Consider the following 26,631-nt stretch of genomic DNA (forward strand, 5'->3'; position numbering starts at 1 on the left):
CAGGGGGGAGGGGGGGGGGCAAGGGTATTTGGCCCCCCGTCTGAAACCTTGAAGTGGGGGCAAATGGGGGTAAAGAAAGTGCTGTGTAATCAATTTTTAGATAATAAAACTGCTTAAATAGCACCATTGAAATACAAATTTTCCCGGGGGAGGACCCCCGGACCCCCCGCTTCAATAGGGGGGATCGATGATTCTTTATAAAAAGGTATATTGCCCCCCTTTTGGAGATTTAGTTGTTGCGTCCCTGTCTACAGGCTAATATTTCTCATTAAAACAATAATAAATCATCTTTAGCATTTTTTTTTATGCATTATTTTTTCTGTAATATTTTACTTCATTATCATAACATACTAGCTGCACCCATTAGTTTCACCCGCGGTTTAACAGTAACATTTAACTAAAAAATCAGTCAAGTACGAGTTAGACTCGTGCACCAAGGATTCTGTACCACCGCACTATGCAACGCTTAGCTCGAGTCTGACTCGCACTTGGCCAAATTTTATTATTTGTTATTATACTTTAGAGAGTTTCGAATATAATCACACTAAGATTGACTATTGCATGTATTACCATTTTTACAATAGAACTGAAACAATAAATTTTGAAAACAAATTCAGTTTTAAAAATTGTTTATTGGATTGGCACATTGTTAACAGATACTAATGTTGTTGTGAGACAGGATGGGGGGGAGGCCCTCCCTCAACACAGAGTAAAAAGGACTGCTATAGTTTCAGGGTGTTTTGAGAGCCAAACATTTCAAGACTAATTGTTCTCTGCGTATATGTATAGATTTTTGTTTTTTATGCACACGAGCAGCCAACATGCTGTCCATGCGAAAAACATGGGGTGCCCAGATATTTGGGCCACTTTTTGTGTTTTTCATTGACTTTTGTTAACAGTAATTAAAAAGACCACTTTCAAAGGGAACTGAAAAGATAAATTGGTAGGGATAATGGGAATACGTGGTATCAATACCATCTCTCCCTTGGCTCCTCCGGTGATAATGGTGGCCTGCACAATACGCCTTTTCAGCTCTGTGAGGCATAACCTAGTGCCATTGCATAACCTTGTTGCATCCAGGTTACGCATCAGTATGACAGGCCCACCGACCTTCAGCTCCAACTTAATGGTTGGCATCCCTGATAACAATAATGAGTTTAAAAACTCAACAGGCCATGTAGTTACGTCATCATTTGTCATCACTGTGTCAATATTTGATATATTCTTTGTATTATATACTATATCCTTATATATATTTATTTATATAAAAAACTTCCTGTCTATGTTTTTACAGAGTTTAGTGATAATACTATCCTACAGGAACCTTATTTTTTTTTTTTACTGAATGAAGGTATTTAGTTTGTAAAAACAGGTTAGAAAATACATCTACTTCAAATGTTAGGCAGTCACGTTTTAATGATGTTTTGGTGATGTTGATTATCCCACAGGAACAGCCAATTTTTTTTGGGATAAGAAGTAGCCTATGTGTTAATACAGCATCAAGAAGTAACAAGCATACACACTCAATCACTTATTTTCACAAACCCTAGGCAAGATGGGACAGATGCACCAAACGATAGCACGTTTGAAATTCAAGGCAATGCCCTCTATTGACGATGTTCAGAACTAAACTGTTATTAGTGCCGTTAGTTCGCTAGCCATCACGAGCTCCACTAAGAGGATGGGTCTCACCAAAGAGAAGGATAGCAAGTTGCAAGACCTTACTATATATATGATCGTGTGGTAGACATAGAGAAATAGCACACACTAATTTTTATGTCTGTGACCTATGATTTTCTGATACATAAATTAATTTACCCCTTTTTCACTCCATTAGGGATGCAATTTCATAGTAATATCTGGCCCATGTGTTAATCTAGGTTATCAGCTAGCTGTATGCCAAATCTCATCCAAATCTGTTCAGCGGTTCGGGTGTTATTGAGTAACAAACATACATACAGACTTTTGCATTTATAATAGTAGTAATTGCTCAGAAATTTCTATATAGCGTGGCTACAATTATTTGTAGGATTAGTAGGACTTCGAAAAAATTTTATAACTAGTACTGCTGTAGATCATGCCTGACTTATACTTATACCCTTAGTTTTTTTTATCATATTGATTACCTCGCTGTGGAAAAGGCGTTAACCCCGAATAAAATTCAATTTTAAAAAAAATTATCTTTGTTTGCAGACAACTGATGAACTTGCGAAGCCTGGGGAGCAGTCGTGGGGAGGACTGGTGCACCTGAGGTACGCCTGGAAGGTGTAGCAGTCCCACATGTTCTCGTCGGGCAGCTTGGGGTCCCGGACCCCGTTCCTGTACTTGCGCTGCACCGCGTTGTTGCACAGGTGGACCGACTCGTGGAAGTTGAGCAGGTCGAAGCACTGGGAGCAGAACCGCAGGTAGCTCTCCCTGCAGTGATCCAGACACTCCCGCCAGGTTAACTTTGATCATTAAAGTGTGCACACTCCTATTGCAAAGTTCCATGCAGTCAAAACAAACTGTATTAATTTTAACGAAAAACATTACTTTTAGTCTTGCCAATGATTTATACAGAATGAGCCTGAACTTGAGAGTAACAAATTTTGGCTGCTGGTTCATCACAACAATATATGTTGAAAACATTTATAAAATGTATGGTCTAAAGAGCTTCCAAAAGCTGTTGGGGATGAGCAATATTTTTATTGTAAATAATATAGAAAGAATAAAGATGGAAAACTGAGGGTCTGTACGAAGCTTAGTTGAACAAAGTTCTGCACCACTGCATATTTTGTCGCTGCAGCAAAATTATTTAGTTGAAATAATTGGGGTTATATCTTTATTTTCCACTTTTTTTTTTTGGTGGCTTGTTACTACACCCGATTATTTCAATGAAATAATTTTTCTACAGTGGCAAAAATGGTAATGGTTGTAGAACATAATCTAGATGCTCAGTGTTCTGTCTTAAATACTCTATAATTTATTTACAGTAAATTCTTGTTCAGCCCCAACTTTAAATATTAATACCAGTCCTGGGAAGCACTTCAGACCATAGTCACCTAGATTTTTTCAACTTATTTTGTCGTGAATCTGCAGCCTAAGTTTGTCAGTCAAATTCAGATTCATCCTGTATATCAATAACAGTTACACACAATGTATAAAAATACCAGCAACTTATTTAAAATTAAGAGGAATCCCGCTAATCCGAACCCAGCTCACTTAGACATGCTGTTAATCCGGTTGGGATTGAAAAATAAAAAACCAGTATTTACTAATCAATAAATTTTGAATTGTAATCAAAAATATTTTTAATATTTTTAATCGTAAAGCAGTTTGTAGGTTAAAAACTTAGGTCTGCATATACAGTTGTGTTAAAACTAAAATTACGTTGTAGGAAAAGTTGTGTTCAAGGAAAAAAGATTTTATATTTATAGTTTGACCCATCTCAAACGTGTATTCCATGCATTTTAAGGCAAATTCAGTTCAATCCAGACTTTCAGTGATCTGGACAGGGTCCAGTTACATGTATTCCAGATAAACGGGACTCCATTGTATTCATCATAAAACTGTAATTCATGTTTTGCAAAAACTACAAACTCCAAACTGTTTTTGAGCCTCGGCTCTCCATCACACTATATAAACTCGTGGATTTGCCACCATTGATGACATGAAAAGTCACTTTGTAACTTTACAAAATCCTGTCCTCCCCAGCTTTTACAAGTACCTATTTGTTAAAAGAATAAATATTGTGTTTTCTCAGAACTGCAGTAGATCAGCTGATGATATGCTTCAAGGTCATATTCCCCGATCTAGTGTAGTGATCTAGTTTCTCATTCTTTTGTTTTATTATTTGCAATATTATTGTAATTCATTTTAAAGTTTAAGTATTTTATTTTGAAAAGCCTCTTGATATTATTGGCGTTCACTTTCCTGACTTGGGTTCTGTTTTTGTGTGAGTTTCAGTATTTTATTGCATTGAAATGTTCTTTTTTAATAATAATTTTGCATATGTGTTTTATAGTAGTTTTGAAACAGTGAGTATTGTGTTAAAAGAACAGACGTGTGGCGACACAGCAACACCAAAAGATGATAATTTATCGCATCCGGTATAAGAGAGAGACAGACTTTCGCCCAGACCGTGGGAATATCTGACTGGGGAATCCCAGAATTCTGCGCTAGATTAAAAACAGAAGGTGTAAGAGAAAGATAGACACACGTGACAGAGCGAGGGGAAGCCCTTAAAGAGGGGAGTTACTTAATTTTAATTGTAAGAATAAGTGTTGTAGCCAATAGTAAGGCAATATTTCGGGAAAGTCCCCAGCTAACTTAAAGGGTTTGTATTGTGCTGTGTTTCGTTCAGTCGTCGAGAGGTCTACTGTCTCGGCGATTGTATTTTTTTTTAGAAGAATAAATTGCGACATTAATTTCAAACTTTTTTTTTTAAATTACATCATTATCAGTTCCAAGAAATATTATAATCATTACCAGAATTTTACGTTCCACAACCTGCAACAATCGTTGAGGTAGTTTTCAAGTGTTTTGTCTGTGCAGGGAACAGTGGTCGTCTTAGCCGGGCACGACCGTGACCTGTTACAACCTGGACGGGGTCTCTTGGTATGTCACAGAATGTGCCGCGGTGGGAACATGCCCAAGAGGCCCGCTGTTATCAAATATTTTACAAAAGTTTTGATAAACAGCCGGCTGTTTTTGTGGAACTCAAAAGTTTTGTTTTACTGTGGACAAAAGTGTATGTATTAGCCAATCACACGACTGTTTGGTGATGCTCCTTGTGATGAAATATGTTGTGGTCTATTAAATAAAATAAAAAAATTATTTTAACAAAAAATGACATTAAAAATTGTTACAAATATTCCCGTCTTATATAAATAAAGTACAAATTACCAAAATAAATAAAGCAACTAAAAATATTATTGCAGGATTCATGAGTGAATTATTATGTGACAGGTTGTTCCACTTAAAGGTAGACAGCTGCTTGCGGACAGGTTCTGTCCGTCATTTTGTGGGATGCGTTCATCGGAGCCTGCATGAAACCTTCCAACATGCTGTATGGGCTTAAATATTTCTTAAATCAGTATAGGTTTGGCCCATCCTCTCATTGAACCCTCAAGGAATCATTGTTCCACAGTATATATTGATGTACCTCACGACAAATTTAAAGCATTTGGTACTTATATATTAATACATCACCAAATAATGAAATAATTTTACCACTTAATTACCTGTACATCCAAATGGTCATTGGCTGTACACATGTGACCAGGAACCACTGGCGAATGTCAAACTTTGTGTTGTAGATTAACAGCGGACGTTCTGCAACAGATAACGTCATTTGCTTATGTGAATTAAAAAAAAAAAAAAAACTAGTATCAAACCTTATGAAAACTTCAAAAGTCCTTAAATTCTACTTAATTGAATAAGGGCCATTAAAAGTCCTTCAATTTCACTAAGAAACCTTAAAAACTCATTAATAAAGACTGATAGCATGCAAGTAATTGATAAACGCAGGTATTTTAATGTTATTTTGTTTTGAACTTGGCAGCTTTCAAGGATTTGCACATGTTCAGTGCAATGAGTGTGTGTGTGTATTAATTTTTTTTTATTTGGTATTTCACCTTTAAACTAAAAAGGTGTGTTGTACTCAGTGCCGGTCCTATCAAAATTTTTAGGTGGTGCGAAATCTAAAAATGGCGCCCCTCTAAATAAAAAAAAATATTGTTAAACTGGTTGCTTAATTTTCCACCAAAAAAAGCAGCGGCCTCAGATTATTAAGCCGAATTACTGCTGTCTAAAATGTCAAATCTTAGAAATGTTCGTTTGACCAGTTTGTGCGATTACCTATATGTGATAGATGTAGTGGACAAATGACAAATAATAATAATAATAAATATAATGATTGTCAAATTTAATTTATTCTATGTTCCATGCAAACATTAATCAAAAAATATGTAGACATGTAGTAAAAATATTTAAAAAATACCTAGATAATCAGTTTTCTAGCTTTAGCACTTGCAAATTTTTTTATCAAGTCAGAATAATTCAAATTTTGGGCAATAGCATTTTCTATAGACAAAATTCCAAGATCGGACAGTCTTTCCTGACACATAGTAGTCCGTAGGTAGGTTTTTATAGGTTTTAATTTACTGAAACTTCGTTCTCCTTTGGCAACAGTTATAGGCACAGTTAGCAAGATACGAAGCACTGTCCATACATTCGGGAAAATATCTTGCCAATCATTTTTTTTTATAAGTCGAAGTACTTTTATTGGCTCTCCTGACTGAAGATCTCTTAGTAATGGGTTCAGGCTCACAAGTTCTTCAACCAATTCATGACCAGATACGTCACATTTTTCTCCATAGGTTAAAGTGATTTGCAATTCAGCACAGGCTTTTTCTAACATGGATTTTTCTGGAATTATTTTAATGTCGTATAAAAATGACCATGTATCATTGAATTTTGACAGTTGTTGAAAACGTGTAACCAATGTATTCTCAATTGTGTCTATCATCGGGTAAAAAACGTTCATTTTATATAATTCCTCCGGATCATTATCTTTGAAAGATTTGTGCAATGGGAGTGCATGATTTGATGTAGGCTTTTGGACATACGCCATTGCTTAGCTTCGTATTCAAATAACAGTATTTTTCTTCGCGATCAGACTGCCTTAAAAACTTTGTTTATTTCGGCTAGAGATGCTATTTATTTAGCTGTAATTAGAGTTGAGGAAAAGCTACGGTACTCTTTCACGAATTCCGAACAGTTTTTCAGTAATTGCGATGCATTTGGTAAGTCCATAGTTTCAGACTGCATAGCTTTACTTACAATGTTTACTTGAAACAATATATCATACCAAGCCACCATTGTAATTATGAACTCAAATTGCTCCATATTCTGAATAAGCGACAATGCCTCTGATGCTGCAACTGAGTCATTAGTTTCTTCATGAAGATTTTGAAGGGCTTCACGAACTGAAGTGTAGTTAAAGCGAACAGCAGCAAGACTAGAAACTCTACTCTCCCAGCGAGTTTCGCAAACTTTTTTTTAATGATAATCCGTCTATGTGCTTGGATATCACTTCCCATCGTTTGGTTGATCCAGAGAATAAAACAAATAGTCTTTGGAGAAATCCAAATTAAGAAACAGATTTAACAGAACTTTTAGCTGCATCTGCTATCACCAAATTCAAGCTGTGGCAGCCACATGGGTTAAAAATTGCCCGAGGATATAGGTTTAAAATTCTGGTTTGTACACCTTTGTTCACTCCTATCATATTCGCTCCATTATCGTAGCCTTGACCTCTACAATCGTTCATGTCTAAATAAAATTCTTGTACAATCGAATCAAGAAAGAGGCCAGTGAGTCCTACTCCCGAAGAGTCACTTACTGGCTTGTAAGCAACAAAACACTCTCGCACTTCCACTTCTTCTTCATTAACGTCAACGAACCGGAATGTTAGTGACATTTGTTCAATGTGGCTTACATCAGGAATGCAGTCCATAATGATGGAGAAGTATTTAGCTGACTTTACCATATTCACTATATTATTTCGAACTTCACTTCCAAGTTTGCCAATTAATTCGTTTTGAATGCGTTTGCTGAAATAGTGGACATTAGTCTCTTTATTTACAACACGGCGGAGGTGCTCCATCATCACATTGTCAAATTTTCCTAATAATTGCACCAAACCCAAGAAGTTGCCATTATTAGGGGTGTATAATGTTTCAGAGCTCCCTCTAAACGCCAAATTATTGCCTGCCAAGAAGAACACTATCGACATCATTCTTTCGAGGATAGCAACCCATCTCGATTTCTCATCTTCAATCTGTTTTTGTAATTGTTTGTCTATCCCGCTACAGTTCTTCAACCTAATCGATGCTTGTATCCAACTGTTCAAAGCACGTCGGTGATCTGAGGATGTTTCGTGTGTTTTGAGACACGTTGATAAGTGCCGCCAGTCGTCAAATCCTTCTTTTCCCAAATTAGAGTTGGGGTTTGTGTTTAGTAAACGACAGCAAAAACAATATACTTTATCTGCAGATTTAGAGTACACGAGCCATCTTCTTTTAAAAATCTCCCCATTTGGCATTACTTTTTCAAAATGCGAATTTGAAAAATGACGGCCGTCACAATTCTTTGGGTAATTTTCGTTTTTCATTTCATTGCAAACAGGGCCACGAAGAAGGATTTCATCTTTTGTTGCAGAGTCAATAATAAGCGGCCATTTTGAAATATCATCTAGTTTTCTCTCTTTAAAAGATGATGATAACGATTCATCTGTTACAACTTCTTCTGTAATATTTTGAGATGCAGATGAGGTTCCAGGAACAGCTAAATCTTCTTGAAAATGGTGCTGTGTATCTTCAAGATCAGAACTTTTTTCAAGCGGGTCTTTTTCTATTGCTTGTTGATATTGAAGTTGTGGTGATGAAGGGTCAGATAACTTTTCGACTCTCAAAAATTTTGATAGCAAATTTGCAGATTTTTCAGTTTCGGCTTGCTTTATCCGTTTCCTTTTTAAGTTTTGTGCACCAGACAATTTTTTTGAAGACTGTGACATATTTTTTAATCTGTAAAAACACATTTAACCATCACTCGTTACATACATGATATCAGGAAATCAGTGACATAGAATAGGACATACTTGAGTTAAAGATTTAAATTCTGATGTGCGATAATCTATTCCCACGGACCCACGCGATCGAAATCGCCGGCAGTAGCCAGTTATAAAATAATTAAATTAAGTTTATTCCTTTAGTTAAGTTCAGGGACTATTTAAAAACCCGTTTTTTGTACTTTTAAATAATTACGGACCTGTTTTTATCCACCTTTATTTATCCTGCAGTTAGTATAACTAATTGATTTTTCATTTATTTTCCATTCAAAATACGTAAAAACTCAGTTACGCTAATTGTCACTTAAATAAAGGCAGTAAAACAGGCCCTTAGACAAAACGTTTTTTAATAGTTATTGGACAAAAAATAAATAACTTTAACAAGAGTGATATATAATATATAGTAGGCCTATACAAATTTGTTAAAACAAACTAGTACCTACACCTTTACCACCTTATATATAAAACGCAGTATAGGCAAAGATTAAATAATAGTTATTACGTAACAGGTACATCACTTCCATACAAAAGCTATCATACATACACTATAATAAATACACTACAAAAGCGCAGTACATCGGGCTGCAAGGAGAAACGTACTCGACAAACGCGCATAATCATTAAATGCCTAAGACACCGTGTTTAATCTCGCCGTGTGGTTTCGTTCGTTGATAAGTGGATATGTCTTATCGCAGTACCACAGAATACACTAGAAAGTAGTGGTGCACTGATATGACTTTACCGATTACCGATTCTTGAAACGTTCGCTTTATATGGTAATAAATTATTACGCTATTCATGTTTGGCCTTTGTGTATAATCATATGTTAACATTTAAATAAGTTAAGATTCTTATCGGAAAATAACTGTACTAAAATAACGGAGATAATTTCAGAACGATTGTAAACGTTTAGAACAAGTAAACGTTAATAACATTTCAATGCAATGTATATGTATGGAAATTAAGTGTCGCCAACGTCTTGTCGTAATATGTATTTCTTATTCGTTAAAACAAACATCGCCGAACATGCACGAAGACGCCATATTTACAAAACTTTGGATACGTTGCTGTTTATATGCGATTAATCGGTATCCGCATCTGTGCTCCACTACTAGAAAGGAACTCATATAAACAATACTTACCTACTTCTGTTTTCTATTAAGAATTCTTCTGTAATAATCTAACGACACACACACTGTACAACACAGATATACACTCGCGCATGTTTGAACGACTTGGCAATTCAATAGACAATGCTTGCCTAGCGAAACAAGTGACGGACGAAATTTAACCCCATGCCCCACTTGCCCCTATGAACGACTGGAAATTGGAAGACTCAGGCGCCAAGCAGTTCAAGTAACGGCCGGATGAAGCGCCACTGTAAACTGTGGGACACAGGATGTAAATAAACAATTGCTAGTAATGTAATACGAATGAGCCACGTTAAAAGAGCTGTCGTACACATAATCATTATTAATTTGGATTCATTCAATTTGGAGATCTGACACCGTGATTTCGGAGGGCGGGTACCTCAATTCGTCCATTTTCCCGTGAGACCGATCGTCAACGTCGTTCTTCTCATGTGTCGGTTGATTTCGGCGCCCCCTCCCTTGATGGCGCCCGGTGCGGTCGCACCGCTCGCACCGCCCTAGGACCGGCCCTGGTTGTACTGTCTCACTTTTAACTTATAAAGTAAATGTAATTAGTGATCAAATTAAAAGTTAGGGCTACAAATTTGATACAGACGCTATGCTTGGGTTAGATAGGTTTTCCAAAGATTGTTGTTTTCTTGAGTGATTTTTTTTTATAGTAGTGACAGCAATGAAGTTAAGGGGTCATTAAAAATTCCTTAATTTTTTTATGCACAAGAGGGTACGAACCATGTATGTATTAACATTGTAAATTCATTACCATAATGTCAAGTGATTTTTAACTGCCTAGAATGATTCCGCAGTAAACTTTTTTTGATTTTCAAAACCTGTGTTCAAAATTATGTACGTAATATGGTTTACAGTGTGTACTACCATTATTCAGCACATTCAAATTCTTATCCTTGTGGAGTATGAGCAGACAATTTGCTTGCATGTTAGTAAAAAAATGGTTGTGCGTATTTTATGTTTTCAATGATTTTCACTGTGAGGATTTATACGTTTTGAGCTACTATTCAATGTAGCCTGAGCAAAGTCAGTGAGCAATTATCATGTTAGCTAACCACCAAAACAGTCTTGAATCATTTTCTAAGTGAATCAAAATTCATGTTGTCATATGTAAGAAATTTTTCCTGAAGTCCGGTGCTTAGAAATCTCTGATGGAGTTACCTGGTCGTAGAGTGCAACCCTGTACATTAATTACTTATTTGTTATTTAATTAGCATTATATTAATATTCTCAGTTCCAGTAACTCTGATATTTTCACACTGTGAAATTTCATACATTCTTTTAATGATCCTTGCAATGGGGCAGATTGGTTTAAAACATTTTTATGGACATGCGCCATTGCTGACCTTCACTATGTGTCATAGAGAAAACACAGGAATGGACAAAGAAAGTCAGAAAAAAATATCACAGCGCAGACGAACACAGTGGGCTGACGACGACGAGACAGTTGCAACAAGAACAGAAAGAACAGACAAACAATAAACTTGGACAACACAGTGACAGACAGATGACCCCAATGATGATACAAAACAGATAATCTGGGAAAACAGCGATGTACAGGCAAACCCAGCAATGAAACTGAAACTTGACAGGCAACTCTGGACAGCACGATGACGATGGCACAGACGAACACACTGGGCTTCCCAAGACAAAGTAGCTGCGACGTTTAAGGGACTCACATCTGTTCCTGTCATCAGGCACAAACCAGACTAGTAGTGGACACTGGAAAACAGGAGTTTATATGTGTTCGACTCCCTCTATTGCCCGCTAATTTTGACTTGTTTTTCTGTATGGTTGTCCATTCATATTTCTTGTCTATTCTTGTAGTTTCTCTCTGACATACATTGCAAACCAGCAATGGCTTATGTCCAAAATAATATTTTCATTATAAAATTTCAGTATTATTCAAAGTGGCCACAGTGGTAGAATGGTTAGATAACTCGCCTCCTGAAAAAAATATCTGAGTTCCATTCCTGGCGGGTTCACGCCCAAATTTTCTGCACTCTTGTTGCTGATGAGATTAGCCTTTTAATTCATTGAATTATTGAAAGCGTACTATGTTGTAAACACACTATGGCATGCCTTTTTGATAATTTTTTTTATACTCAGGCATGCACAGAACACTGCAGCCATCAGACATTCTGCTCGCGACCAAGTTGGAGCAGTCATTCAATGTCTGACCGTGCCACGTTTGATTCTATGTGCATTGCTTTTATACAAACACTTGTGAGTCATCTACCATCAGACAAAATGGTAGCACCCGACCTAAGGTTTGTCGCGAGCAAGCACTGCACTCACCGATGTACTTCTGCACGACGTATCTGGTCTCCTTGACGAAGGCCGGGTTCACTTTGGCCAGGACCTTCTCCATGCGGTTCATCAGCTGGATGCCGCGCCCCCGCGAGTTGGCGCCCGGCTTCACGATCCACACGTTCAGCATCCCGTCCAGGTGCATCTGCGACCAGTGCTTCTGCACCTTCTCCAGGGTGTGGACCGCCAGGTTGTACAGCAGCTGGAGCCGAGGTCGTGGTGGGAAAACTTTAACTGTCTTGCTTTTAATATTGTGTGCTTTTGCACGTGATTCTAAATAAACACATAACATAACCATTTTTAATTGTTCATTGTGTATTTGTACACAATTGTTACAAAAATACAATTAATTGTAATTATTTTCTTCACAATACTGGAATTAGAATGTCTACTTTTAATAGGCGTAAGCAATCTTTAATTTATACTTTAAGTAAAACAAATGATCTATTATTCAGAATCACTAAAAATTACAATAAAAATGCAAGGTTATTTCCTGTATTAGATAGCAAAATAAAATTTAAAAAAAATACAACTATTCCTAACTTAATTTTTTTTTTGTGTTTTTCTTATTTCCTACATTATAAATTTGTAAAGAAATGATTTACTAATTATTAAATGTTCCTAAATAAATAAATATAAATAAATAAAAGGTTTTCCCCACCCCCTAATTAAACAAGTCCATATTTAACGGTTTTTATGAACGTGGAGGCGGATTATCATGTCAATCGTAACATGTACTGATATTGTGAAAGCATGAAATCATGTGTTACACAGTTATGCATTAACCATTCATCTTAAACTATTTTTTGTATAGTATTACATTTATTAAATCAAGAAAAGTTAGGTTTCCTCAAAGCCATGGTAAGCTAAGATTTTCAGAATTTTGGGAAACCATTTCTTCTTTTATTTAATGAATGGTTTATTAAAAATAAAGAGTTTTGAGAAAGGCTACATAGAAACAGTTAATTCGAAACTGCATACCACAAGTTTTCATTCTTTCAGTACATGATAGGGCTGATTTTCCTTTGAGTTTAAATAAGGACTTTTTACTACTAAAACCTTTTATAAACAATTTATTATGGTTATATTATGAATTTTTTTACAATCGTGTGTGAAAATGTAAAAATAAAAATAAAATAAAAATATTTTAGGAATGATGATAACTTTTTGTTATAACCCTCGTCTCTAAGGACTCAGTGTTGAAGCGATTAAGCCATATTAAATTCATTCAGCCTTATCTAAACATGTTTGAAATCAACCATTGAAAAAAAAGTTGCTGTTCATAAACTGAAAATGAAATAACATGATCATGATCTAGCATGTACCAAACCATTGCTTTGTCAGGGCATGAGGTGGCACAGTGATAACAAAGTGGATCTGGGTTCGAATCACTGCAAAGCCATTCTGATTTAGGTTTTTCTATCGTCACTCCAGGCAAATGCTGGAATGTTTCCTTACAATAGACTATGGCATATTTCTTTCCTAATATCCATGTGAAGCGCCCGCCGCGCTTCTGTGACGTCATCTCCGTGCCGCAGCCTTCCTTTCCTTCTCCCCTCTTAACCCCTCTCCGCCTCAAGGTGCCAATTTCCCCTTCCCTTTCTTTCCCCCTAGCCTCTCCTCAATTGTAGCGACTGCAACGCCATCTAGCGAATAGTATAAATGAGCGCGTATAACTTTTAATTGTCTATTTCGTGGGTCTCTCTTGGTGGAAGCAGGTCGTCTCTGGCCCGGTCGAGGGGCAGCTCGTCTAGGTAAAATTCTTCAGGAGACGGAGTTAGTGTGTGCACACGATGGCTGTGCGAGTAACGTAAATATTAAATATGCTTGCCAGCCTTGATTTTCATGTAGCCATCCCTTTTGACTTTGACCTTCACTTAATTTATTTTTCTTTGTGCTGGAAGCATTTGCTTACTCCCTCCTGCATGTGGTTTTGATTTTAGTTGCTGCGCGACTTGCATTGTCGGCAGTGGACTCTTAACTTATTTCAACGGCATCCAGACCACGCTTTGATTGCTTTTGGTTTAGAAGTAAGCACGTTAAGTGCCCGATGCCGCCCTTGTATTTTTTTTTTTTCATAAGAGCTTTCAGCTCCGTATGACGTAATTTTACGCATCGTTTTGCCTCGATTTTGCCCTCTTTCTTTTCCTCCCAGCTGTACCCCCGACCGGAGCCATTTGGTTAAGGCATACCCCCCGTGATCTAGCATATTTTGTTTGAGCACTTCTCTGTATTACGCTTACCTAGGCTTGGCAGTGAATGTCATCATGACGAGACCCACTGAAAATTGTAGCTGTAACAAACCATGTAACCGATCCCTCGCTTCTCTCTTGGGCTTGCATTTCTGTCCGCGGGACTACGCTCTCTATGAGTAATAGATATTTAATATGTTTTTTTCGAGGAGTGCACAATTAACGTTATATTAGGTGTTGGTTTATTTTGTAGTACATAATTCCTTGCCCCTACACGTGTTTGGACCGCTCGTATAGTCTGTATGTATATTGAGTCAGTTCCTAAAGTTGTTAACAGCAACGTACGTCTTGTGAATCACGTGTGTAATGACATAATGTTCACTATGATTTTGGTCTTCGCTCGCCTCCGGGCCGTAACGTAATGCGTACGCACGTATACTTGAATATTGGTTTCTCTCCTCTCTTATAGTGTGTGGTAACTGAGTCATAATTTCGCACAGAAATTGAGCAAATGTCTATCCCCATTGTCAGAGGCGACTGTTTTATACTGCATGATCCAGGGCATGCCTAGGAAATTCAACTTGTAACGGAGAGAGAGAAAGATTATTAACTTGTTGCTTGTTGCTTGTTGTTTCGTACGACTGTAAGAGATACGCAGTAGTAGTTTGTTTGTTGAATCAGAGTACATTGGGCACAAGGTTCACCCTAGTTTTTTCCATAAGTAAGGACTCAGTAAAGACATAAGGAGTGAAAATCATTGTGAAGGGAATAAACTTCAGTAAATGTATGCTAATTTGTATTTGCTACGCACATGCCTCTAGCTGGCATCGAATCCGTTGACAGTGTATGTATATGTGTTAAGTTTGCGAAATTATAACGTCGTTGAGTGCGACTCATGTTCTTTATTTGTATTTATGATTTATCACTTTCTGCTTAACTGTCTTTTCTAGCAAAGACCCCACACACGATTTTCTTGTGCCCCCATACACTTCGCTTGCATGAGTAGGATAATCAGTAGGAGTGTTTGGTGGCGCATGGATGCACCCTGGTGGTATGCTTAACTGGATACCCCCACGCTGCAAAACTGCGCTACTCTGCTCTTTAGGCAGATTATAGTGATAAATCCGTTTGTATTGTTTGTTTCGGTGCACCATGGCCGTCTCCGTGAGCTGGGTTTACCAGTTGCACAAGACCGATTTGGCGCTGCATCTCGAGGAAAATGGTCTGCCCTTGGCGGACACCGATACCGTCGCCGAGATGAGGGCGCGTTTGGTTGACTACCTGCGTAAATCCGCAGGAGCCGCATCTGAAGTCACGACCAGGCAGCCCCCAGCTGATGTGAGTCCTTCCTCGTCCTCATTTAACGTAAAACTTTTTTTTGCCGCCCTTAAAACCATCCCGTTCCTGGGTGGAAGTGATCCCAGGCAGATCTTAGATTTTGTGATTAAGGCTGAGAGCCTGCATAAATTAAATTTAGTTCCACTTGAGGCTTTTCTGAAAGCACTCTTAAGTAAAGTTACGGACATCCATGTACCTCTGTTAAATGAGGCCATTGCTCAGGGTACGAGCTTTGATAAGTTTAAAAAATCACTGGTATGTTCAGTGTGTCCGCCTAGGGTTCTAGATGCCTGTAAGAGGGAGCTAGTGTGGCGCTTCCAAAACCCAGATGAAACCATTATGGAATATGTCACGTCGGTTACCGCGTACGCGGGAGCCTTAGAGCTGGGTACCCCGGAAGAGGAGTTTGTCCAACTTATTTTGGGTAATTTGGCCCCCGTGGTGTGGCAGAACTGCTCGATGCTCGCTCCTCCCACCTCGCTCGCAAGCCTACGGACTTGGGCGGGCGAAGTGGAAAGTCGCCTTGTTTCTCTTGCTAAGTATCAAGCTGAGTTCCCGGCAAAGCGCCCCAGCTCGGTGAAAAATGACTCTCGTTTTGACGGACGTATTTTTACGTCGCAGTCCGCCCCCCCCGTTCTCACTCCCCGTAGCCCGAAACTCCGTGACGTGGCAGACACCTCCACGCCTCGTGTGTTTGACAGCCTGCCTCGCGGCGAGCGTTCTGCCCATTTCACGCCTGGGCCCGAGGCGCGGGCCGCAGCTCGCGCGGCCATGAGTTTACCGCCTGAGGTAACCGCGCCCGTGGGCTCGCGGTCCGCGACCTTGACCCAGTCACGGCAGCTAGTGACCTTGGACACCCGCCGCGGAGCCGGCAGGTGTGCCAATTGTAGCGCCTTTGGACACGTCACGTATGAGTGTACTGTTCCGCGGGTGGAAATAAATCAACGTAGATGTTTTCGGTGTAAGGCAGTGGGACATTATAGGAGCGACTGCACGGGAACTGAGAGACAGCCTCGTGCGGAAAACTAATCTGGACGGGACGGAAAAGAGGTCGTATCCGTCGGCTACTCAAAAAATCCTCTGAACCCACTCATTTACATTTCCTCCCAATTAAAATTCAGAAACATTTATTTCCAGCCTTAGTCGATACCGGTGCTACCCGGTCTGTTATTAGTGAAAAATGTTTCATCACATTAGTGCAGTTGTACCCTCAACTTTCACAACGAGTTGTATCGGATGATTCCGTAAGGAATATCGTTGTCGCTAACGGGCAAGGCATACGCACATGTAAATCTATTATAATTCATTTTAAAATCCATGGATTTTCCTGGAGTTGGCCGTTTGTCGTTGTCCCCGGGATTTTGCCGAATCTAATCCTTGGCTTAGATTTTTTGGGCAAATCACGCTGTCGACTCAGTCCCGCCAACCATGAATTGCAATTTGATTTCGCTCCTGCTGTAAAAATTCGTTTACGTCATGAGGTCCGCGAACCCATAGTTATGAGTTGCAATGATTCCGATAACGCGATGCGCGATCAAGCCATCGCCGCTCTCGTGCGGGAGTTTCCTGACGTGATAACACGTAAGATCGGCAGATGTGACATCTTGCCTTTTCGTTTTCATGTTACCGACGAAGTGCCCGTTTTTGCCAAATATTTGAAGGTTTCTCCCCCTAAGCTGCAGGCCATGCGCGCCATTATCGACAGATTACTCGCTGCCGGCGTCGTTACCCCTTCGACATCCGAGTTTTGCACCCCTACTTTTTTGGTTGCTAAGAAGGGGGGCTCTGAGTGGCGCCTTGTGCATAACTTTAAACCTCTCAACAAGAAGGTAATTCATCCAGTTTGGCCAATACCGACGGTAGAGAGCGCCTTACAACACTTGGGTAAAGCCAAAATATTTTCCATCATCGACCTCAACGACAGTTACCATCAATGCTTGCTTGATCCCGCCTGTAGAAAATACACTGCCTTTTCAACCCCTTTTGGCCACTACGAATTCAACAGAATTCCGATGGGTGTAAGTTTCGGGAGCGAAGCCATGAGCCGTGTTCTGGACCATGTGCTAAGCGACCTTAAATACAAATTTGTTTTTAACTATATCGACGACATAATTGTATATAGTAATTCACTTTCAGAACATCTTGATCACCTTAAGCAAGTCTTGGCACGTCTGAGAAACGCGCATCTTACTGTTAATCCACATAAAATTTCCTTGGCACAAGACTCAGTAAAATTTTTAGGCTATGTAATTTCAGAAGGGAAACTTCACATGGATCCGGATAAGGTCGCCCCCGTGGCTACTTTTCCGCGTCCAAAGACTTTGAAGGGAATTCAAAAATTTCTCGGCATGCTGGGGTATTATGCGCGTTTTATCCCAGATTTTGCCACGATTTGCGCGCCGTTGAATCGGTTGCGAAAGAAAAACGCTGCTTTTGTTTGGGGTGAGGAACAGGAAACGGCCTTTCAATCTCTAAGAAAATGCTTGTGTTCCGCCCCCGTGTTAATTCTCCCCGACTTCAATAAACGTTTTGCCCTGCAGGTTGATGCTTCCTCAGTAGCCCTTGGAGCCGTCCTCGGACACATGGAGAACGGAAAATTGAGACCAATTGCTTTCGCAAGTCGAACCCTCTCAGAGTCAGAGCGCCGCTTGGGCACCTATGAGAAGGAGGCCCTTGCGTGCCTTTTCGGACTCGAAAAATTCGAGTGTTACTTGGATTGTAGAGAGTTCGACCTGTATACAGACAACCAGGCCTTAAGTTGGCTGTGCAATCATCCCTCGCAGCTCGGGAAGCTTGGGCGTTGGATACTGCGGTTGTCAAAATTCCGATTTGTAATCCATCACCTAAGAGGTGCGGAGAACGTTGTGGCCGACAGTTTATCTAGAATGTTCAACCCGGATGATTTTGAAATTGATAACCCTTCCCCCCCGGATGCGGTTGAGTTTATTTCGGTGTGCAAAATCTTCCCCGAATCCTTCATAAACCTGAAAGCCTGCCAGCAGGATGATCCTGCATGTATTCGAATCCGGAACGATTTGCAATGTGGAATGGCCTTACCCTTTGCCGAGAAGGATGGGTTGTTAGTGTATGCTGGCCCGTCAGGACGAGCTCAGAAAGTTGTCGTCCCTGAAAAACTTAAGGGTATGATTATCACATATTTCCATGCCTCACTTGTGGGTGGGCACATGGGAATAGATAAAACATATCGTAAAATTGCCCAACATTTTTTCTGGCCAGAAATGCGTCAAGACGTGCGCGATTTTGTACGCGCCTGTATTGACTGTCAGCTATCAAAGCCCCCACACAATGCTAAAGTAGGGCTTTACTGTGCCGACGCTCCCGTCGCCCCTTGGCAGGTTCTGCATATTGATATTTTCGGACCGCTGACGCGATCAAAAAAGGGCAACGTATGCTTATTAGTAATTCTAGATATTTTTACTAAATTTGTTGTTTTAACCCCCCTTAAAAACATGAAGGCGTCGTCCATAGTAAAAGTTCTTAAGGAACAGGTGTTTAAAATCTTAGGCCCGCCGTGTATTGTAGTATCAGACAACGCTAAATACTTTCAGTCGAACTTATACAAAAATTTCTTGTTTGAATTTTCTGTAAAGCCGGTGTACAGTTCACCGTATTTTCCACAGGGAAATATGAGTGAGAGAACCAACAAGGTTCTCAAGGGAATTTTCACTTCGTTCTACCGCGCCGACCAGACTCTCTGGGACGCCGATCTTGAACTTTTAAATATTGGTTTGAACGCAGCTCATCACAGTTCTACAGGGCATCCCCCCTCCGTGCCTTTCCTGGGGAGGGAACTTACCTTACCCTTGCTCAACCAGTGGGGGTTGCCACCTGTCGACTCTAGTTTGTCAAGTGTAGAGTTAGATCGTGTCTTGGAAGACGTTACTAAGAATTTAGCTAAGGCTAGGGAAAACGTGGCACGAAATTATGATGCAAAAAGGGCAGCCCATTCATTCGCTGTTGGCGACGTTGTGCTCTGCCGCTCTTACGTTTTGCCCTCATTAGCGGCTAGCCTAAACGTCAAACTTTTGCCGCCCTATGATGGGCCGTTTTTGATTACTAAGTTTTTAGCAGCTAACACTGTTCAGTTACAGCTAATGAGCAATAAACGTAAGTGGCGTAAGGCACACGTAACACAGCTAAAGCGTTTCATTCAGTGATTTAATGCAACGTTTTGGCGGCTAGTGGAAGCCTTGAGATACTTAAGTTTTTTTTTTTTTTTTTTTTGGTGTGTGCATTACTACTTTAGGTATGTTTTCTAATTAGATTGTAGAATTGTTAGTAACAGGATATAGTGTTCAGTCGCAGTTCAGTTGATGATTACAGTTTCCTTCAAGCGCGCGCGCCTCCTTTCTACCCCTCCCTTGGGCCGTGCGCGGACAACTCTACGAGAAGCCTGCTACGTCTCTGCTTTGCCGCTGCCCCTCCGCCCCCTACGCCGCCAGCCCTTGACTGCTGCGGGGTGAGGAGACTGTTGGACGGCGTGGAGATCTGGTGACAGACTCTCCGCTGTTCGGACGCCACCGCCGCCGCGGTTCAGCTCTAGAGGTATTCTCGGCCCGCCAGAAGACGTCTGCGGGAAGGATGCTGCAGAGTTCCGATGTCCGCCACTTAGCGCTGAGTGGCTGAGACGAGGAAAAGCGCCGAGCGCTGCCTGAACCCCTTGCAACCTTGTACCGCCAGAATAGGTCACCTGATACGGCGCTTATCGTTTCTCTCTTTCACTTCAGAAAAAAATGGAGGGGGACCTGTCAGCGACACGTCGGACGCGAGTCGCCTGTATTCTACTTGTGCAGCACCAAGGAGATCGCGGTCCCCTGTTGGAGCTGCCACCCGTCGCACCGCTGAAACGAACACGTTGCTGCCCCCCTCCAGCGGCACGATCCGGCTAGTTTCAAGTCATTTCTACATCGTCTGAATCAAGGCGTTCGCAAGATACAAGAAGTTGGCTCATGTCACAAACACTGAACTTCAACACGACTTTAAGCTCGGGCTCACAGGGCAGAAGACTTCGTAAGGGGTGGGGGTTGAAGCGCCCGCCGCGCTTCTGTGACGTCATCTCCGTGCCGCAGCCTTCCTTTCCTTCTCCCCTCTTAACCCCTCTCCGCCTCAAGGTGCCAATTTCCCCTTCCCTTTCTTTCCCCCTAGCCTCTCCTCAATTGTAGCGACTGCAACGCCATCTAGCGAATAGTATAAATGAGCGCGTATAACTTTTAATTGTCTATTTCGTGGGTCTCTCTTGGTGGAAGCAGGTCGTCTCTGGCCCGGTCGAGGGGCAGCTCGTCTAGGTAAAATTCTTCAGGAGACGGAGTTAGTGTGTGCACACGATGGCTGTGCGAGTAACGTAAATATTAAATATGCTTGCCAGCCTTGATTTTCATGTAGCCATCCCTTTTGACTTTGACCTTCACTTAATTTATTTTTCTTTGTGCTGGAAGCATTTGCTTACTCCCTCCTGCATGTGGTTTTGATTTTAGTTGCTGCGCGACTTGCATTGTCGGCAGTGGACTCTTAACTTATTTCAACGGCATCCAGACCACGCTTTGATTGCTTTTGGTTTAGAAGTAAGCACGTTAAGTGCCCGATGCCGCCCTTGTATTTTTTTTTTTTCATAAGAGCTTTCAGCTCCGTATGACGTAATTTTACGCATCGTTTTGCCTCGATTTTGCCCTCTTTCTTTTCCTCCCAGCTGTACCCCCGACCGGAGCCATTTGGTTAAGGCATACCCCCCGTGATCTAGCATATTTTGTTTGAGCACTTCTCTGTATTACGCTTACCTAGGCTTGGCAGTGAATGTCATCATGACGAGACCCACTGAAAATTGTAGCTGTAACAAACCATGTAACCGATCCCTCGCTTCTCTCTTGGGCTTGCATTTCTGTCCGCGGGACTACGCTCTCTATGAGTAATAGATATTTAATATGTTTTTTTCGAGGAGTGCACAATTAACGTTATATTAGGTGTTGGTTTATTTTGTAGTACATAATTCCTTGCCCCTACACGTGTTTGGACCGCTCGTATAGTCTGTATGTATATTGAGTCAGTTCCTAAAGTTGTTAACAGCAACGTACGTCTTGTGAATCACGTGTGTAATGACATAATGTTCACTATGATTTTGGTCTTCGCTCGCCTCCGGGCCGTAACGTAATGCGTACGCACGTATACTTGAATATTGGTTTCTCTCCTCTCTTATAGTGTGTGGTAACTGAGTCATAATTTCGCACAGAAATTGAGCAAATGTCTATCCCCATTGTCAGAGGCGACTGTTTTATACTGCATGATCCAGGGCATGCCTAGGAAATTCAACTTGTAACGGAGAGAGAGAAAGATTATTAACTTGTTGCTTGTTGCTTGTTGTTTCGTACGACTGTAAGAGATACGCAGTAGTAGTTTGTTTGTTGAATCAGAGTACATTGGGCACAAGGTTCACCCTAGTTTTTTCCATAAGTAAGGACTCAGTAAAGACATAAGGAGTGAAAATCATTGTGAAGGGAATAAACTTCAGTAAATGTATGCTAATTTGTATTTGCTACGCACATGCCTCTAGCTGGCATCGAATCCGTTGACAGTGTATGTATATGTGTTAAGTTTGCGAAATTATAACGTTGTTGAGTGCGACTCATGTTCTTTATTTGTATTTATGATTTATCACTTTCTGCTTAACTGTCTTTTCTAGCAAAGACCCCACACACGATTTTCTTGTGCCCCCATACACTTCGCTTGCATGAGTAGGATAATCAGTAGGAGTGTTTGGTGGCGCATGGATGCACCCTGGTGGTATGCTTAACTGGATACCCCCACGCTGCACATGTTCTGTGTAAATAGGATTTATCATGTGTAATAGTCTTGCTATTTAGGCTTAGGAATCTGTCATTTTTTAGTCTTGTCATGCCAAAGAAATTCGATGGATGAGTAAAAATTTAAGAAATTTAAGACAGTGGATCGAAATTCCCTTAATTCTTGGCTTCATCCTTCAAGTTATCTATTTTTGTTTTATTACAATTCCTACGGATTTTTAACTGTATAAGTCATGCAGGTTACTTTTTGTTGTAAAGTTTTGTGCTACATACACATTTTCTGCTATTTTTAAAAAAATCCTTGCAAATATTTATATTTAAAAAGCCTTTTGCCTGACTAATAGACTCATGATGCTCACATGATATTCACATGAAGTTAATGTTCTGGTTTTCAACGGCCTGGTTATGCATACAACTTTACTTCTCTAGTCTCATTTTTGGCATGTTTGTTTATAAATACAGTCAGTCCTCAATAATACAAACCTGAATAGACCATAATAATTTTGTCACTTTGCAATAACAAGGTCTGTTTTAACCATACCTTTACAAAATTTAATCAATATATGTATTTAATTTCTAAATCAAAATCAAATACCGAATTTTAAACTTGCACACAATGTCATACCGCACCAAATGTACTTATTTTTTTAGATATTATAAAATACAATTTTAGGATGACTACAACTGTGGCTAAAAAGTAATTATTTTATTTAATGTATCACACTTAAAAGAATTTAGGCAGAAATTACCTATACTACCATTATTTAAAAAGAATAACATTTCTAAATTTTTCACCCAATCTACAATGAACTACATGTAATTATTTACTACACGTTATTGTTTACCGTTGGAACAAAAATAACCGTACTTTTGTATCAAATAAATTAGCCCTGTTACTCCTATGTTAACTCCAGGGCCTGTGAAAATACTCTGTATTAATGAGAGTTTTGTACCGATAGGTTTTTTTTTAAAAATGAGGTTTCCCACTGTCTGTAATCAGCGTAAAAAATACCCAATGGGGTGGCAGGGCCGTCGAGTTGAGCCAAGAGCTCTGGGGCAAATGATTTGGCTGTTCCCTTCTCAATTAATTAATGTTAAACTTTTCGAACCCCACGATTGAAAAAAAATTAAAAACTTGAAATGTTACCATGGCAGTGACTGTGATTGTAATATGCATGTATTGCATAAATTTTAAGGTTTACAGTGAATTGTTGTATGAATACACTTATTATTTTTGTCGTATCAGCAAAAAATCTGGAATCTCAACCGGGGCCCTGGAGCCCATCCTCGACGGCCCCGCACGATGTCCCCCGAGCCTCGTCGACAGTGATCGCACCGACCAGCATCGAGGGTTCCGGCGCCTGCGCGAGCCGCTCGTTCTTGTGCACGGCCATGTAGTACCACGTGAGGAACTGGTCCCACTGGTGGTCCCACGTCTGCCCGCACACCTCGTGGTCAAGGTCCTCGTGGGTCTGCACGCTGACGTACTCGTCGCACCGGGAGATGGCGAATTCCACGGCCGCTACCGGGATCTGCAGCAGCAAGTCACGACTGTAGTCAGCAATCCATTTGGGTGCATGCATGCTGCAAATTTTGTCAGTCATTTCAATGCAAACAAAGCTGGACTCGCATTGATCCATCGCGTCCGTCACTTTCCCACCACGGGACCTCTATCCAGCCAATCAGAAGGCCCGAAAAATTCCAACTGTTCATCTGTCAAAACCGTCCCAAGTTTTAAATTTCAACAGATGGATGGACAAAAAGGATTTCAAAGTTTATTCATTTGTTTAGCTGCTTCCATTTTGAATGTTTTTAACTCATGTTGGAACACATTTTAAAGTTTGATGTTTGATAAAAAAAAGTGACCGAGACATAGAAGTAAGACTGATGTCATCCCCAGATGGCCGAGTGGCACAACCAGTGAACTTTAAAACTATCGCAGGAAAACTATATTAAATAAACTTCAGAGCAAAAAAAAATTGAGTTTAATGATTTATAAGAGCTTTACTTTCACAATCTTTAAACTAATCTACATATACAAGACAAGAGACATTTTCACCACTATTTAAGCCTTATAGTCCGTTGACAGCATCAAAATGGAAAAGTATTTGACTGATATGCGGATGATTGTGAATCACCCAGCTTTTTTACGGACGGACCGGACGGATGTGATGGATCGTTGAAGGGTGCCATGGTGGTCAAATAATCAGATTGCTTGCCTCACACTGATAAAGACAGTTTGGTTCTCCGAGGGGGGGTCAAGCCTGGATTTTTTAAGTGAAACTTCTTTGCCGAGGGAGCTACAATTATCGAGCTTTACGAAAATTATGATCGCATGAGGTGAATAGTTAGGTACATGGTGGAGGAACAGGTAGAGGTGGAGATGGCAGGGGAGAGGTATAAATGATGCATCTTACTTGCACACTCTCTTACAAGCATACTTGCACATTTGCATATTTGTACAATTGCATTCTTGCACACTCGCATCCTTGCATACTTGCATTCTAAACACTTGCATGCTTGCACTATCACATACTTGCACACTTTCATAGTACTCGCATACGTTCATACTTGCATACTTGCACAATAGCATAATTAGGGCTCGCATACTTGCATTTTTTTTTAATCTGCAATCTCAAACCAAAGTAAAGAGAATTATGATTCCTATGCCTAATAATATAATAAGCAAGTTAGTTTAACTTCTGTCGCAACGTGGACTCAACGCACGCATTTGTTTGCAAGTGGGAACCTGGTGACATTTCCGTGAGCACTTGGATTTCCTCGGGGTACTTCTTCTCCTTAACGCAGTCGATGCTCCATTCCTGTATCTTCGATCCAATCCTCATCATCTCTAATTGGCCCAGTGTGGACCAAGGGTGGGGCCCAGGAAGACATTCCAGGAGGGGCCAAAGTACCAAGAAGGGTGCATGTCAAGAGTTTTGCCTTGAATACTCACAAATTCACTGTCTCAAATACTGAACTTAAATAGTTTCATATAACTTTTGGTAAAAAAAAAGTTAATCCCTTGAATTTAAGTACAGTCAAACCTCGATAATAAAAAATCTGAAGGCACAATAATTTCGTCACTTTGCAATAACGAGGTTTTTACTAAACAAACTATCACAACATTTTCTCAAAATTTTTATATAATTTCTAAATAAAAATTAAATAAATTTAGAAATATTTTTCTCATTTAGTACATGCATAACACACCTTAAATAAAATAGAATATGCTAAGGAAACTTGCACACAAAACAATTTCATACAGCACCAAATATACTTTTTTTAGGTATTGTAAAGTTATATTTTAGATTAGCTACACCTGTGGCTCATAAAATATTTTTTAGTGTACTATGTTTTAAAGGATTTAAGACAAGAGTAAAAGAAAGGTTTATAAACTAACTACAAAAAGACATTCCATCATTTTGAAACAATATGCAATTTCTAATTTTTAAACATTACATTTGATATTTGCTTTGCATAAAAAAACTAGTATTCGCACAGGCCTATCAGTTTTCATTTCAGTACATTTTTTTCTGTTTTCTAGCAGGTTGCATTTCATATTTTCACTTTTTTTATATTTCCGTCAAAACTATATTAACGTTCAAGAATCCTGTAAAATCGCTAATCCGGCTAGATGGCCGTGGTTTTGAACGCGTAAGAGAAAAGACCCTTCACTGACCTAAGGGATGTTCCAGAACGAGACTGCACTCAGAGTTGAGACCAACCTTTCCGTCTGTAGAAGACACGGCCTTATCTTTCTTGTTTTCGTAGTTGTCGACCAGCCACTTGAGGAGACTGATGCTAGCTGTCATGTGGAAGTCATCTTTGAAGGCTTCCAACTCTTCTGTGTTGTAGATGTTGTAGCACCGTGGGAACAGTGTGTTGGAAACACCTTCTTCGTAGTACCAGTGTTGCTGCTGCAGAGAGCTGCACAGTCCCACCTGCGGTGCATTACAGAACACATCACCAGTTCGCAATACCTACATTTGTAGTCGTAAATACGCACGTTATATAAAAATTTACTTCAAAACTTTGGTTACATAATCAAGACATGTAAGAGGATGCAGAACTGTTCATGTATGCAGGGAAACAAAATACATAAATGAGGTTTTTTTTTATTTCAATTTTATTTAGCCACAGATGTTATTGTTAAATTATTTTCATGTAGTTTTTTATGTGATTAAGGTACAAGAAACTTCTGTGGT

At 39.9% G+C, this 26,631-nt stretch overlaps 1 protein-coding gene across 1 annotated transcript in view; it reads right to left on the reverse strand.

Moving 5' to 3' along the window:
• Window positions 1-26,631, reverse strand: part of LOC134539028 (tubulin glycylase 3A-like) — a 47,701-nt gene that overhangs the window by 6,354 nt on the left and 14,716 nt on the right. The window contains exons 4-8 of the mRNA XM_063380701.1: window positions 26,152-26,367; window positions 23,764-23,955; window positions 12,067-12,280; window positions 5,223-5,313; window positions 2,248-2,415 (exon numbers count right to left, since the gene is read on the reverse strand). Coding sequence (XP_063236771.1) covers window positions 2,248-2,415; window positions 5,223-5,313; window positions 12,067-12,280; window positions 23,764-23,955; window positions 26,152-26,367 — 881 coding nt within the window. The remainder of the gene's footprint in view (window positions 1-2,247; window positions 2,416-5,222; window positions 5,314-12,066; window positions 12,281-23,763; window positions 23,956-26,151; window positions 26,368-26,631) is intronic.

The sequence above is a fragment of the Bacillus rossius genome, chromosome 14 (assembly GCF_032445375.1).
Source record: "Bacillus rossius redtenbacheri isolate Brsri chromosome 14, Brsri_v3, whole genome shotgun sequence".
In the NCBI taxonomy this organism is placed as follows: Eukaryota; Metazoa; Arthropoda; class Insecta; order Phasmatodea; family Bacillidae; genus Bacillus; species Bacillus rossius.